This window comes from Athene cunicularia (genome assembly GCF_003259725.1).
Source record: "Athene cunicularia isolate RWA chromosome 3 unlocalized genomic scaffold, athCun1 chr3_part1, whole genome shotgun sequence".
Lineage (NCBI taxonomy): Eukaryota > Metazoa > Chordata > Aves > Strigiformes > Strigidae > Athene > Athene cunicularia.
In genome coordinates this window covers 89,780,804-89,797,959 of record NW_020799097.1, presented here as the reverse complement: position 1 = coordinate 89,797,959, position 17,156 = coordinate 89,780,804, and the positions used below count along the sequence as shown (strand labels likewise).

The 17,156-nt window shown below is 37.3% G+C and overlaps 1 protein-coding gene across 1 annotated transcript in view; it reads right to left on the bottom strand.

Annotated features, from left to right (window-relative positions):
• Positions 1-1,157: 1,157 nt before the first annotated feature.
• Positions 1,158-17,156, bottom strand: part of BIRC6 (baculoviral IAP repeat containing 6) — a 172,866-nt gene continuing 156,867 nt past the window's right edge. Inside the window, exons 68-74 of the mRNA XM_026844602.1 lie at positions 16,850-16,960; positions 15,422-15,639; positions 14,588-14,749; positions 13,020-13,097; positions 7,699-7,887; positions 3,752-3,886; positions 1,158-2,718 (exon numbers count right to left, since the gene is read on the bottom strand). Coding sequence (XP_026700403.1) covers positions 2,539-2,718; positions 3,752-3,886; positions 7,699-7,887; positions 13,020-13,097; positions 14,588-14,749; positions 15,422-15,639; positions 16,850-16,960 — 1,073 coding nt within the window. The 3' untranslated portion in view covers positions 1,158-2,538. The remainder of the gene's footprint in view (positions 2,719-3,751; positions 3,887-7,698; positions 7,888-13,019; positions 13,098-14,587; positions 14,750-15,421; positions 15,640-16,849; positions 16,961-17,156) is intronic.

Here is a 17,156-nt window from a genome sequence, read left to right as displayed (position 1 = left end):
AATGTAGATTGAATTGATCAGAAAAGCCTGGCATTACTGTCTGTGAAGCGCCAGGAAAGGCTATTGACTTATTGTGGGGTGCATTCTTCCTTCAGCAGAGCAACTACAGCGATTCCCAGGGCTGGGAACATCCCACTCTACACTGCATGGCAACGCGTCAGCGGTGAAACCTGGGCCAAAGGCAGCACTGAAACCCATGGGCTGAAATTCCATAATGATCTAATCAGCAGTTTGCTGCCCTTTGTGCTTTCAAAAATAATTTTCTACAAAACCAGCAGAAAACACAGGACTGTAATGTGATGGTTAGAAACTGTGATCTATCTGTACAGGTTTCTATTCTGTTTGATAAAGTGGTAGAAGATGAGGGGAACTGGTTAAAAAAAAAAAATAGTTGTCTACATACCTCATAGGATTTACTGTGATTTTACTGGAAAGTGACATAGCTACCTTCTGTGTTCTATCTGAAAAACTAAAAATACGTATTTTGTATCAGTTGCCAAGTTCACAATTTACTAGACTGTAACACAGTCACAAGTTAAGGATTGAATTTCTGCATGAAATTGGTACAATACCATTCTAGCTCAGGTTAGAGAAAAAAAAAGATATTTGGTATATGGATAGAAATTAGTTTAATATCCCATGCAGCTGTTTACATCTGCTTAATTAAGCAGCAGTGACTTCACATTAGCATTGCTATGATACCATAAATACACACTAGAGAAAAAGGTACATTCATGCTAGCCACCCTCTTTAATGTCAAATCACTGCAAGTTAGGTACGTTTTATTTCAGTGTTGATTTTTAATGGTAAAAAAAGTCTTCATGTTTACGGAGGCTCTTCAGTTCTGATACATTCAGGTTTGGTACAAGTGCCAGGATTTTATAAAAAGACTATGCTCCTGTAAGCAAACATTTTAAGCACTAAATGAAGAGCTTTAATGGAAACCAATATATTTGGAAGTCAGCAGGTAATTTTGCTTTTGGAGCCTTTACAAGAGTATCACAGTCACTTTGTACAGTAATAGAAGGGAAATAAATACCCATCTAGAAAAATGCAGTGCTGTTTTAACACTGATGAAGTTCTAACATTTTGAGTATGTAACAAACTCTTTGTTTTGTGTATTTACCAGCAGCTCTGGCACAGAGCTGCTTGTTTTGTTTTTTCATTAAGGATCCCCAGAAGTAACACAAGACGTGCCTAAGCTGGTATTTTGAGAGGTATGTACAAACAGGACAGGCCTTGGATTAACACAACGTATCAGCAGAACAGAAAAATTGTACTTTGGTCAGAACTATCAAAACCTGTTAACCATCAGCATAAGAACACAACCTCAGTTGGTGCCATTTTTAATGTTTAGAAATAATACATTGTAAAACAAAAAGTGAAAAAAATTCCAGCGTGATACTTATAAACAAAGAACAAATAGAAAACAAAAAGGTTTCGGTTTTGCCTGATTTATAGTATTTATAATACAACAGATCATTAGTCTGAGGTAATACCAGTAATAAATTTTTAGTCCTTCAAGGACTGCTCAAAAATTAAGAACAGTGATAGTAATGCATGTTATGTTAAAAGCAAGACTTGATTATTAAATCAAGCAAATCCCTTACTCTTTAGTCAGGGATCTGTGGTTGCAAGTATAAAATCGGAAAGAAGTCTATACAGTAGGAACTACAGAACGTTAGAGTCCTGCATGGCACGTCATTAGTCCCTGTCAGTACTTAAGCATATATCTGATTATGTAAAAATCAGACATTTCAACAGAGAAAAGACTTTGTTCCAGAATAGCCCTTAAGAAATTTAGAATACTGTTAGTTTGCATAAAATAGCCAAACAAAAGATGAATTCAGAAGTCCAAATTTTGGTATGAGGTAAAACCATATGCATTTATTTCATCTGCATTTTAGAATTAGTAAGCATAAAATTAAATATGTTGACTGTAATGAATTCAGTCATACAAGTGCAAGTCTTCAGCTAGAATGTATTTTATGGCAGTTTATTTAAAAAATGTACCAGTAAATCATAAAAGAGGGATCATGTCCATTTAACGTTTATTGAAGTATACAGGAGGTTTTCTTTAGAATCAAATATGAGCATGAATATATGGCCAAACGGAAAATCTATCAAATTCAGTGAAAATTTTCTGACTTTAAATAGTAGCTGTAAGAATGACCAATATATATTCTTTGTTACAACCGCCCTCACTCTACAAGTAAAAAAAAATAATAAACATTCAGTAAACATTCTTTCCTAAGGTAGTTTCCCTTATATATCAGTGATTTCTCCATTTCTTGTATACATAACTTTTTAAACATACCAATCAGTGGTTCTCACAATTGAAAAATAAAAGCACAAAAAAGTTTACACTCTTGTACAGGTAAATAAAAGATCATCTTGAATTAAACTGTATATCCTTAAGGGCATAGTATAGTTTCAATTTTATTACCTATTACATAATTAGCTTCTTACATACAAATATTGACATATTTGGCTTGTGCTTCAAAGCCTTTGTGTCTAGAAAGTCCATGTCAATGCAACTCATAACTTGAAATCACTGGGGATATCTTTGCTGCTGCTGGGTTTAACCTGTTCGTGCAACATAGTCTCTTCTGAACTTGCTGTGGCACTGCATTTTTCTGTGGAGTCGTCAGTGTCTGGATCCAATCCCTCAGGACAGGGAAGTTTTAGAAGTTCTTCCCGCAACTGAGCTGTATGACGCTGAACATACAAACAGAAGTCAGCGTGGAAGACCACAGTTAAAACAATACTTTTCATAATGTTAGACAACAGAAAGGAAAAAAAAAAGAGTAAGTAGAAAAGATTTAAATGTACTGTTTCAACAACTGGATAAACTTTTCCCCTGTGTTTAAGGATTGGTACTTTCCTGGTTGTGACAGAATAATTAGAAAGTGCTGTTAGGGACAAATTAAAGTTAGTAAACAAGTTCAGCAAACAAGTGCATTGATACAAGTGCTACGCTATTTGTCTTGCAGTCAAGTCATATATGTGTTCTGTGATCACAGCAGAAACGGGTGTGGACTAGGCAGGTCATACAGACAAATTTCTAAAGAGTTCACGATGAGATCTGTTACAGAGACACAGAGATTTGTATACTGATCATAGTAACTAATAGCAACTTCATTTTGAAGACCAGTCACATTGAAAGAATACAAGTCTTGCAGTAGAAAAAGAAAGCATTTAATAAAAATTTGTTTTGCTCCTCAGGGGAAGAAAAAAAGAATTATTATATAGGTCTGTTGTCTGTGTGGACACAAAATACACAAATAATAGTACTTGGTTAGGATGGAAGAAAACCTTTATAGTGGTTGTAGCTGTTGATAAAAGTTAGGACAGGGTAAAACTAATCGTAATGGACCACAGTTTAATAACTGTGCTTGTCTATTCAAACAAGCTTTTTCTGGCAAGGAATGGACTGTAGTACAACCTTATTATAAACTCCCACCCACCCTTAGAGAGAACAAAATAAACTCTGTCTTACGTAAGTATTTCTAGAAAAATATACAGGACAGGCACTAAAGGAAAATCTTAACTTGTAGAAAAAAAATCCCGAGGAAGTGGAATGCACATAGACTTTTATCTCCTGACAGTTCAGACACTTAGGTTTCTTTAAATGTTTTAAAGTTGCTGGGGTGTTCTAATATTGTTATTACAAAACTCAGCTGCTGAGCACTTTCATTGCTGTTTGTCATCTCTGGATTAAAGAACATAAAATTAGAAAAGCAAGTCTCACCTTTAGAGCTGCTGCATGATGGGACATAGTCCTGCCTACCCGTTTGTCACTGCTGTACTGCTGTATGTCTGCTATCCACTCCTCACATTGAGCCATGATCTCCACTCTTTTCAAGTAAAAATGTTTGTGAATGACCTGCAAGAAAATATTGCAAATGAAAGAGCAGCGTTCATTGATTTCTAAGAACCATATGCCTTAACAATACAAAATTTGCAAGACCCCTATGAGTCCAACTGGATGCAAGGTTTAAAAAAAAAAAAAAATCAGTATAAGGATAATTCAGCATTGAACCACACTGCAGATAAACTGTGGAATTTCTGTCCCTGGATGCTTCCACAGCCCAACTGTAAAAAGCCCTGAGGAACCAGGTCTGAATTAATCTGATCTGATTTTGAGGAGGTGGTTGGCCTGGACATCTCTCCCAGTCTGTATGAATCTACACTTCATGTGCAGCCTGACATTTCAGCATTTACTTGTTATCTGGGTGAAGGGTGAGTAAGTGCCAGAAACACAGTATCACACCAGGGAAAAGAAAAAGTAATAGAAGGTTAGACACATTCTTCAGGTCAAAGATGATCTTGCTATGCAGGTACTACGTATGGATGTTCATGTTTGCATAGGAGCAGGGTTACACAGATGCAATGTTGAGGCTTTTATTGTTGTTTTCACAGTGTTATTTTATGAAAGAAGCATAGGCAGGAAGTACAAGCACCATGTCTTTCTTCCCTGGTCACTAACCCACTTGCTGCCTGGACAGAAAACAGAGAAGCAGAAACAGTGTCCACAGTATGAGCACAGGAACATAACATGCTTCTGCACAGAGAAGGAGGATCATACCAGCTGCTGTGGAGGAGGCTGCAACCACATTACATGCCCTAGGCAGAGGCAGCACCTCTGGGCACACTGAAATTCTCAAGCAATAGTAGTTGAGCTGCCCACAGTTTGGGTGGGAATCAGTATTTGATTGCGTAGTAATTTTGGTATTTCTGTACAGATTTGAGTCTAAAACAACCAACCAATCAACCCTCAGTCAAAGTTGTGAAACTCCAGTTAGTGTTGGCTTTGTGTTAAATAGTTTTCTAACACTCTGGCTGGTGAAATAAACAATAAAATCAAAGAAATTTTATTGAGCACAGAGAGTTCTTGGCAACAGTGCAACATAATTGACAAAAATCATCTTACCCCTAGAGGTTATAGAATATAGCTATCTTGTCTAAAGAAAAACTGCATATTGAAAGCATAATTGACTTCAGTTCTGGATGCATTCCTTATATCCATAATGGAGCTTGGAAAAACTCCCAAAGACTGGCAGTTTAGATCTCCTCAGCCCACCTGTCATTTAAGACACTGAAGGGAAGACTGCTCAGATTTGTGAAGACACAAGATCTTTGGAGCTGAAGGATGCACGTTCTTTCTTAGACCTCAGTTTTAAGGGGGCCTTTGCATTTATGTTACTGAATGATCATCATTGTTAAAATTCCTAACACTACCCTACAAAAAACCTCGAAATCTTAACAAGCAGCTAGTCTCTCCGAGAAGTGCCCAGATAATCTATACTAGAGATGTATTTTCATTTGGATGGGGTCCCAGATGTATTCCAGCATTCTTCCAAAACTTAGCTGTTGCATCAGAGAAAAATGTAGTGCTTTCCAGGGCATAATTTCAATTTTTTGATATGCAAAGAAAGATACATGCCACTTTACATAATGGTAGGGAATATGTATTCACAGAAATAGAAGGGGAGTTCTCATGCTGCACAAGTTGATAAGGTACTGGCACTGGGTAGGACCCCAAGCTTAAGCTAGTATGATTGTGTTCTTAACAGAAAAGCAAGCTATCTTAGCCTCAAACTTTGTACAGAAGCAGGCTATCTTCCTCCTACTGTCCTAAAGACCTCAACACAGAGAAAAATAGAAAACCGTATATTGGAAAATGAGGAAAACTGCAGTTATCTAAACTGTAACAAACCACTTTGGATGCAAAGCTTTTAAGTGTTGGTCAGTTCTCCTCCATGCAGCAAAATTCTTGTCTGTTCACAGGTTAACAAAAGGAGTTTCAAATGTTCAAGATACCTCTGCAAACTGCTATCTACATCTTAATACTACTTTTCATTTATGTGTGGCTTAACTTAACTGGGTCCTAGCTACACACCACATTTAGAAAGCTGGTAGTTGTATTGTTTTCAACATCTGCCTTTTGGTAACACTGTGCTGTGCATAAGTCATCTGTTCCCAGGGAATGACTGGTTTTCCACTGAAATGCCACCATTTGGATACACCTTATTACTTGGCCTTCCTGAAGAGGGGCAGGATGTCAACTTAGAAGCTGCTTTTTTCCATACAAGGAGTAAAAAAGCTAAGCTGTGAAGTAAGCACAATACTGTTGAGATTCATTTGAAGAGAAGTGTAGTAACAGCAAACTGGGATTCATTTACCAAATACTGTAATATTCATATCCTTCATTTCTGTATATGTGAAAAGGAAGATGGAACATTATGGTCAGGTAGCCCACCACCTTCTGGTATCTTCAATTCATTTAAAGCTACTGTAATTTGAGAACTTTCTGCAAAAGTGGAATTGTTACATTTAGCTAGAAAGAAAAAGACCTATTAGCAGGTTATTTGATTATGTCATAATACTATCTTCATTATAGTCTTCAACTTACTGAGTAAAACATTTATGAGGTAATTTAGGACAACCACCATGTTTTTCCCATTAATTCAAGACATCAGAGTACACTGCACACCCTCCTCCACTTTCATGTAGATAAAATATTTAACTCCTGTTCATGCAGGTAGAGTGTCTATGGTTTCTCATTCCACAGGACACAGTAATGTTAACGGAAAAAGGGTTTTGCATTCCAAAGGATAATTTTACAGACAGCAAGGAGGCGTTGGGAGACTACACTCTCACTCGGATGCCACACGTAGCAAGGTGCATAATTCTAAAATAATTATGCTTTTTCAGTATTTTAGTATGCAGACAATTGAAAGCACAGGTGATGATGCTACAAGATGGTTCCACACCTCAATTTAGAAGTGTTTTAGTAGTTCGGACTAAAATGTGGTTTTCTCCCAAGTATTTGCTGATAGTACCATGAAATGACTCATGTTTGACCAACCATTTTGCATTTGTATTCATACAGATTCTCTTACTTGGTATATCTTTGACTCTTTTTTCCTTGAATCCTTTGCCATACATGTTCAAGTCCCTGAAATCTAACTGACCTTCTTTGAGAAAGGAGCTGGACTAGAGACACTGAGAGAAGTCTCTATCAACTAAATTATTCGATGATGCTATGGGTGAGTTAGTCTATTTTCAGGAATGTAAACAAACTTGATTTCTTTCAAATAAATTTAAGACAGGGTGAATGCATGAAGATGAGTATTACTTTTATCAGCATCAAGACAGTTGTTTTCAAGGGCACAGATTTCTAGTTTAGTACAGATACTTTGTGAATCCTTCCATAAATAACATTAGGGTTGGTAGTTTTAAAGTATTTTTTCAGTTTGCATTGTTTTGGTGTATCTAAAGTGCTTCCTAATACTTGCTTCAAATTCAGTTTTTTTTGAAAAATACTTCCCATTAGCTGTGCTGACTAACAAACACCAAGTGTCCATTTGCTGGGATGATCAAGAGTTTTCACATGAAATGTAAAAGGTACCACCTGGTATGAAGAATGAGCCAAGCTGCAGGAACCATGTTTTATCAAACTGTGCACTAAGCCTCCTTACAGGTCACTCCCAATTTGTGTGCATTCCCCCTTCCCAGAAAAGAATTTGTGAAGCCAGGTGCATCCTTATTCACTTCAGTCTCTAGTCAGCTGTCCCAGGGAATAAAGAGGCAGCTAGAAGGGACATCTCATGCATGTTTCCAAATACTTGCATCGTTCTTAATACTCGAACAAGAGAAATAAGCATGATATTTACTGTGTTTCACAAAACTTACCTCCTTAAAACATGGCGATGGATTTCTGATTTGTTCAAGCATTGCCCACTTGACTGTTGCCTGTCGTATATTTCCATCATACTCCCTGGAGCTCTGGGTACCACTTGGAGTACCTCTTGATCGTTCATAACCCGGTTCATTGAAATATGGTTCTGCTACCAGTATTAGGGATTGGACAGACACTAACACCTGTTCAGAGAAGAAACTAAATATTAAAATTGTGCCAAAACTTGATTTTACAAATATGCATAGTTTGCTCACCTTATATACAAACCCACTTCTATGGCAAAGTACTGTCATTTGTAATGCAGGCTACGTGCAAGTAGGGAATGCGCATGCTTTCAAAGCAAAACTGTTACTACACATAAAAACCATTAAGTCCCTCAACTGTGTATTTAGTTCAAACACTGAGAAAGTGACAAACATAAGTTAAAAAACCCAAAAATACACATATAAGTAAAAGAAAATGCTTAAAAGATGTCTGATTGCACCCTTTTGTGAAAGAAAGCATATTTGTCAAGTTCTCAGTCAACAATTCTTCAATTTTTCCTGTGGCTCAGCTTACTAGTTCTTCTAACTCTGAACTAGATGGAAAAGGAACAAGGCAGGTGAAATGCGAACCACTGAAGTTAAGTTTAGTATACGTGCTCTCCCATTTTTTCTTTCAAAGGCATTCAATTGTTTTAGGTATGTTTTTAGTCCTTTAGTTTCAGATTTTACATTTAACACTGTGTGTCATATGCCACTAAAACAAAACCTCAGTAATTCTCTTCAGACAGGGAAAAAAGTTTTCAGTACTGTATCAACAAAGCACCAACTATTCAGTGACAAGGAAATGACAATTTTTCCCACTTTCAATTTTATTATCAAATACATGTGAGAATAGATGCTTACATATGTACAAGGTATTTAAGTATATACCCAAATACTCCTAATGTAAAAAAAATAAGTAGATATATAGGGCACTTAGGAATCCAAATGTATATCTAGTGCATATTTGTGATTTGATGGCTGGCTAATTTTTCCAGTATTACAGGTCATCCCTGTCAACTTCCTGTTGTACTTAATCAAAATTATGTTACATGCAAAAATACTACACAGCTAGAAAGACATAGTTGACTTTTTTTTTTTTAAAAAAAATTAAATGAAGGATAGGTTTTTCTTACGTACTCAGGACCAAATCCAGCAAGAATTTTAGGGATTAGAGTTCTGTGACACAAACCTAGTTCCAGAACTGTAAAGAATTCAAAAAAGGTGATTTGAACACCTACATTTACTTGAGTATTTTAAAACCGATGATATGCTACATGCTGGAGAATGGTGTTTTCAGCACCTGACATACTTAGGTGCAAGACATCCACTGCAGTAGATTAAAAATGTTAAGGCAGCTGTTTCTGCAACTGACTCTCCTCCCAGCCTACACACAATTTAAAGCTTTCCCTAACTTAACAGCCCAGTTGGTGAGTTTGGATATGGAAGACAACAGTCCTCCTTTTTCGTGGAACATGTAGAACATATTGCTTACGTCAGATAGATACCATGTCAGTGACAATTCAAGACTTTGGTTCTTTCACAGGGCAATGCCCCAACAACTAGTTAGTTGTGCTCTGTGCTTAAGTGTGGCATTCTCTCGGAGTTTCTCTTGTAGCAGGAGTCCTTGGGTTTCGACCAGGATGGAGTTAATTTTCATTGGAGTATTTCATACCATGTGATGTCATGCCCAGGGATATAGGTGGGGGCTCTCAGGTGGGCTCTCGCTTGGGCTTGGGCTCCTGCCGTCTGCTCATCGGGCCGTGTTGTTGCTGGGGGTGGGGGGGGCGGTCACCACGCTCAGTAAGCCGCTGCTGCATTTTACCCATCTTCTTTTTGGCCTCACTATTGTTACTGTTGTTCTCTTGTTATATTTAGTAAATTCTTTATTTTTACTCAACCTACAAATTCTCTTCTTTTTTGTCCCTCCCCTATTTCACCAGAGGGGAGGGGAGGTGAACGGCCGGCCACGTGGCGTCTGGCTGCCGGCTGAGTTCAAACCTCCACACAAAGCCAGCACAAAAGCGTTCCCACTTTCCGTACTCTCTGTGAGGTGTACTCACTCCATAGACACAATGCCAAACCAGTAACTCCTATCAAAGCCGTAGCCTAAGAATCAGCTGAATGACCCATGTTAATATCAGTCCCACCATCACCCCAGAGAAACACACCCTTTTTGGTGCTGTGACACTTTCTGTCTGTAGTGGTGTAGTTGGTGTGCGGCAATCTGGAGCAGCTGTCTTTATCCTGATGGGCAGGGCTGTGCTGTGGGAAATGTGAACTAGCACCACCCGTTGGGCTGAGAAGGGAAATAAGTTTTCCTGTTTCTCAGGCAGGTGCTCCAGCCAGCTGCTGTTACACGGTATCACAGGCACCATCACATCCTCCCCCCGTGCCCGCCATGCTGTCAACTAGAAGCAGCAATGGCTATTTTGTGTTACACTTGCAAATTAAAATATGGATAAATATATTAAAATATAAAAAGAATGTGCCTCACAAATCAGGTTCCAGCAAGCAAATGGTCACTTATGACACTAAAAAAGGCCAAATATTAATGCAAATGTGCTAAGCCAAGGTAGAGTGCTTCAGGTACCTAAGGTGTTTGGGTGACCTGTGGCCTTTACATGTATCTGGAAGTAGTTGAGTTTTTGGTTTTTTAATTTGATATCTTAGATTTTTTAATTTTTTTTTTTTAATAGCTATGGTAGAGAAATTTTACACTATGCAGCATTGTACTTTCTTGGCTGTAATAACCGCTTGTTACTTTGACTCTAATTGTAACGAATGAGAAACTCTACACTGATCTTCCAGTTTCATTTGGGTTACAGAAGTTAATTTCTTAAGTATTTTGGGTGGTCTGACAATAGTTTAATCTCTGAGCCAGAAAAAACATGTAGTGCTTAATTCTTTCCAAGCAATTTATTTAGTCCTACAGCTGTTTCCCATTTAATAGCTATAAAAGTGTTTTTCTCCCAGAATGGAGGGGGGGGGGCATGGAACTTTTTCCAACAGCTTTCTTACCATTTTCAAAATGAAACCCTAAAAAACTTTTAAATTTTATACTCAAATGCTGCATGAGATTTCTAACAATCAAATCTAACATTTTAATGTAAGAAAAAGGACTTTAGTTAAAATAAGACTTCCTAATACTCGCACCTTTCTACACTGATTTTATCGTTACAATCCAGAATTTCAGTTCATCTCTTAAGAAGTATCTTGGGAGAGTTACACTATGTAAGGAACCACAACTTAGATCTCCAAATTGTAACTGACTTGTGAAGGGATCATTAATGTCTCCAAGAATGGAAATTCCACAGTCTCTCTTGGACACCTGTCCCAGCGATCACGCTCAAAGTGAAAAAGTTTTTCCTAATATTTAATCAAAATTTCCGTGTCCCATCCTGTCTCAATTGGTACCTGTCCTAGTGCTCTGCATCTCCAAGAGGTGTCTGGCTTGATCTTTGCTGCACCTTCCCCATTTAGGTACTGAAGACAGCAGTAAGATCTTTTTGCTATTTGTCCAGCCACTCTTCCACCCACTTACAATGCACATCTCACCAGTTTGGCTACAGAGGCACTAAGGGAGGAGGCAAAGGTCTTGCTGAAGTCAAAGTAAGCTACATCCACTGCTCTCCCTTTGTGCAAAGCCAGTCACCTCACTGAAAAGGCAAGCAGGTTAGGCACTTTTTGCCCCCAGTAAATCCATGTTGGCTATTCTCAATCACTTTCTTGTCTTTCATGTACATGAAAATAGCTTCCAGGAGGATTTGGTCCATAATCTTCCCAAGGATTCAGCTGTTGCTGACCAGCTTGCAGTTCCCCAGATCCTCCTCCTTGCCTGTCCTGAAACTGCATGTGAGAATGGCCAGGAAGCTCCCTTGAGTCTTCCGACCTTTCAAAGACAAGAGCTAGTGGATTTGCAGTGACATCAGCTGGCTCCCTCGGCATCCCCGATGCATGAGGTTTGGCTCCACAAACATGTGGGTCCAATCTGCTTGAATACCATTTCTTCTGCTGTGGTTAATTCCTCATTCTCATAGACCTTCCTAGTGAGGGCTCAGGGACATGGGATGTCAAACCTTACCCCTAATGAGCGAGGCAGAGATGACCTCTGCCTTTTCTATGTCCTTGCCAGTAGGTTCCCTGACCCACTGAGCAGCAGGAAGGCCTACGGAAAATGTGTTCTTTTGCTGCCAAGATACTTATAAAAGCCCTTCTTGTTCTTCTTTATATCCCTCACCATTTTCAACACCAGCTGAGCTTTGGTTTTCCTGATTTCTCTCCTGAATATATTCGGCTGATATCTTTTTATTCCTCACAAGCAGCCTATCCCCTCCTTCTACCTGTTGTGTACTTTCTTTTTGCAGTTGGGCTTAGGCAGGATTTCCTTGTTTACCCATGCTGGCTTTCTGCCACTCTTACTTGACTTACACACACTGGAACAGACCATTCTTGACTTTCTAGGAGACTGATCAACTAGCTCTCCAAGGCCAATTCCCGAACAATCTGAAATCTGTTCTGCTGAAGGCCAAGGTTGTAATTCTACTATGCTGAAACAGAAAGTAGTCTTTAAGGATTTGGAATGGAAAATATACCTTGTGCTATGTATTAATTACTCCAAGGAAGGAATAAATTCAGAAGTGCCATAGGAAATGTCACTGCAAGCTTTACTTTTATTTAATGTATTAGTCAGTGTGCTTCTATGACGTAAAGCTGAAAATTATAATGACTGTATGTTCCAATAAATTCCAGTCTAATTTAACACTAATTGTTATTGAACACAGTAATCCTACACTTTAACTTCCTTCAGCTTTATTCCTCTATTCAGCTTACCTGCAGACTCTGGAGGAGGACCTTTACAGTTCACACTAGTATACTTTGCTTTCTTGTCTCTCACAACATGGAGTTCCTTTGTCTTCACCACAAATAGCTTGTGATAGAGACATTATGTGAGTTCTAGAAGGTGATGCCATCCTTCAGGCTTTTTTTTTTTTTTTTTTTTAAATAAAATATTTGAAATCATTCTGGCAGTGAATGAACAGAATGAACAGCCATTCTTCAAGACAAGGCAAATAGAAATATTGGTTGGAAAGAACACTTTGAAGAACTTGTCTACTTTACAGTGTTTCTTTTCTAGTTTTCCAAGGATGTTCTCAGGACTTTTGTCTTATTTATGATTGAGGAAGATAATTCTTGTTTAAAAGCACTAGAAAAAGAATCCTTAGGACTGACCAACAGACCAATTACTACTCCTAAATGACATCTACTGCAGAGAAAGAAGAAATGCTCACCTGCAAAAAACTTGATGTTTGGGGATTCCATTTCTCTTCTGGCCTCCCATGCCATGTGTTAAGTATGCTTAAACACACCTGAAAAGGTGACATTATTAATATCATAGACATATATGATAAAATAGTTTTGCTTGGGCAGAACAGAATGTTAACATTTAATTTTTTTCTGACAAACTTTTACATAACTGCATTTAAAAGACGTATTTGTTTCCTATGAAACTGTTTGGAAATGAAAGCAGATAAAAATAATGTGGATAAACACAAGCAGCATGTTAATAAATGAATGAACAAGGCAAGGTAGACAACTTTTCTTCATGGAAAACCCAGATTCTAGTGCCTCAAAAAAAAAAAAAAAGAAAAAAAAGAAAAAAAAAAAGAATTATGAGTACTGTCTGATTCTTTACTTTCCTCTTTAAATATTGTTCTAATACTTACTGTTATGGTTTTTAAAGACAATCATTCTGCTTAAGCATGTGAAAGGTGGTTTCTGTCACATAGACTATCAAGGAATTAAAAATATTCCTTAACTTTTATGACTGATCTGGACTTAGGGAAGTCTATGGAGTTACTGAACCTTATCACAAAATGAAACAATCAAAGATAGGGAACACAAAGAAACAAAATAACCAAAGAAATAGAGAGGCAAGTATTTGACAAGACTTAATGTTAGACAAAGAAGAAAGGAGTTAAAATCTCCAGTATGAATTACATTTGGTGTCCATGTTAAGAAAAAGCCCTATGTCTGGTACTGGAAAGGAGTATTAGAGCTTGTGAAAACAGGGGACATGTGGAACCCATGAATGATGGTGGAATAAGGGAGAAATGTTAGCCTATGGATTAAACGTTTACACACAGAAAAGACCCCTATTTAATAGCTATTTGAAATTAATATATTTAAAAGCTATTTAACATAAATAGAAGTTGCATCTCCCTGATATGAACTTGATGTTTTGTCAGCTCTTTGGAGCCTTTAGAATGAGCCACAACATACCAAGGAAATGGGAGGGAAGGAGGAAATCTTATTTGTGTTAACTTTTACTATTTCCAAAAGCTTTACTGTCTTCTGAGAAAAGTAGCATTACGTCGATATTTTAGAGTTATATTTTCTTTTATAAAGGATACCGAGGTTAAGGAAAATCTTTATCCTCCCTCAAGAAAAAAGACTTTTGGAAAATAAGACACAAGGCACTTGGCAAACACATCCAGCTGCAGCTGATAGTAGTGTACTTTGTCCATGGAAAGGGTACGTCAGCTAGCCAAAGTAGATTTCTGCCTGGTTAATTTAGCAAAGAAGGTGGAAAAGAACATTTTTTCTAGGTCAAAGTTACTTGATTTTTGGTCCAATCCAGCTCATAAAGCCTTTAAAAAAGTCTCTAAGACTATTCAGAAAGGAGATCATTCTCATCTGAAACTGTTAAATCACTCTTCATTTCAGTTTGAAGACCAGTTTTAACCAAACAGCTTCCTCTGGTATGTTAGGAGTGGCTGACCATTTGATTGCAAAAGAAAAAAAGTTTCATCTGTTTCACTTCCTTATTAATCTATACACAAGAACAAAGTTGACCTACCTTGCCATCATTGTAGAGGTTTGGATTAAATCTCACACTGTGGCCTCCAGTTGTTTCCAGATTCACAAGTGGAGGGGAATTAGGATAGTCTTGTGGAAAGTATACATCAAATTCAAAGCAACCATTTGCATAAGGGGTGTCTGCAGGACCAGTAATGAGAACCTACCATTAAAAGAAAAGACAACAGTTTTCAAAAAGTCCTTACATGCCTCACACAGTTGAGATTTTTATAAGTTAGATGAAGCATTTTATTTCCACATGCTACTTACCACAAAATACTGTTAGCCATCATAATCATATGCAGGCTGTCAGTCTGTTCATTTTGATACTCTGGCTAAGTGAAGCCCCCTGCTAATGTTCATTTCTCCAGATTACAAATGGAAAGCAAAACAGAAGGAGCTAAAACTCTATCCCCTATTGGATGCCGTTAATAGAATTTTTCTTCAAACTTCAGGTCCAGAGATATTCAGTGCACTTCTCCATACCTACTGCTTTTAATCGACTTAATGGTTATATGCAAAGATACACTTTGACCATAATGGAGTGACAAAATTAAACTTCTCCCTTCAGAATAACCAAAAAAGAATGAACCTTGTTCTGTGAAGCCTCCTTGGCTTACAGAGAACTCCTGGGGCAGGTGAAGTCTCCCTGCCCCCTGCAAAGTTATTGAGAAATCAGGAGCAGACTCTAAAATTTACACTACTACTTATGTTAAAGTTTGGACAGCAATTAAAGTACACAAGAAATACTTCTGGTTTTTCTTAAGATCTAAGGCACCTTCTTAAATATATTCCAAGCTGAGGGAGGGAAATAAAAATAACTTGGCTTCTTTACCTTCATAATGTCAAGCCGCTCCTCATCACAACGTACAAAAACGCTGGATGAAGATGAGAGAGGCAGTGAGGTTGAAAGAGTCACAGCTTCTTGAGCAAGACGTCGGGCTCTGGCAGCACTGTTGGCGTCACTTGCATTTTTTACCTGAGACATGTAGTGGTAATTTACTTTAAAAACCAATTTTCCGTCATCATCTTCAGAAACCATTTCAAATGTATCTAGAAGAGAAGAAAATTTTAATGCATCAGGAAAACAGTGAAGTAAAACAGTCAAGTTAATAGATTAGTCTTGGATAAAGATTCTGAGTATTAAAACCAGAAGTTTAATTTGCATTAAACTAATGCAAAAAATATGTATTTTGTGAGTTAACGGTGAGCACAGAAAACAAAGCATTAACATTCCTGGGTCGAATTAATTTCTGCAGCAAATTTACAAGCTTTCACATGCAACTTGTCAAATGTACACCATTTCTGATTTGGAAAGCTACCAGCTACTCCAGACAAGGAATATAATGATACTTATTGAATACATAATACTACTAATAAAGGGATCAGTGTGAAGGAGAGTGCCAGCAGTACTTGTGTGGTGGTTGCAATCTTATTAAAGAAACATAAAAAATTAAAGTGAAGCCAGTCGTCTTTAATCACTTACTACGCAAAATCTGCAGCATGGCTGCCAGCATGAAAAGCTACTGCTACAAACTTCCTCACCTCCTATTCTTGGCATACGCTCCACAAACATTTGGGAGGAAAATCCCTTACAAGTACAACAGCAAAGAAATGTGATTGCAAATGCTGTCACTGCAACTCAAAAAATACTCATAGAACATGTTTTTGAAATAATTTTATAACTCTTTTTGGATGAGATAGTATTTGTTGTTTATGATTTTTTTTTTTAACACTTTCCCTTTATGGTGAAAATAAGCACCGATTCCCGTCACACTTTCCAGATGCAACATACTGCACTCTGTGAAATGACACAATGAAGTTTATTACAGTTTCATTTTAAAAAACACATTTTGATCTGAATTCTATTCTATTTAAATAAAAGCTACATTAACAGACATCTATATACAGTTATATGTGAGCCTTAAAAAAAAAAAATTCTAACATTTCAATATGATTTGAGGACTGAAAGACTCACAAACCATTACTGAAATGAAAACATGAACACTGTTGAATTCATCTTGTCCCTTGAATTAATCTTGTGTATGCTTAAAACATTTCTTATTAGGCCAGTCAAAGAGTGCATAAGGTGGTAACCTGAAAATACAGTTTTATATAAATTTCCATATGTGAAAAGTATCAGTGGACACATATATAAAAAAGTTGGTAACTTATAAAAATAATTAGGGATTCCATCCAACACATTATATATTTCTTCAGTATCTCATTTCTAAAACACAAATATTTACACTTCTCAACCTACCAAACTGGAGCTTTTTCATGACAGCCACATACTTTTCTTCAAGAGACCGTAAAACAGACAAAGGCTTGGGCTTCACAACAGCCTTTTTGGAGTATTCAGCCATTTTCTTTTCTGTTATAGAAAAATGTGATGATTATTTGTAGTTAACCATGTAATTCTGAGACAAGTACAGCAAGCATTTGAAGATTATTCAACTTGAATTGTATGGTCTCAAAACTGGGGATCACAGTATACAAATCTGTTTTTCTTATCACCATATATTTTGTTACCTGAACAGCTTGCAGTAAATAAAGTACAAAATCTCATC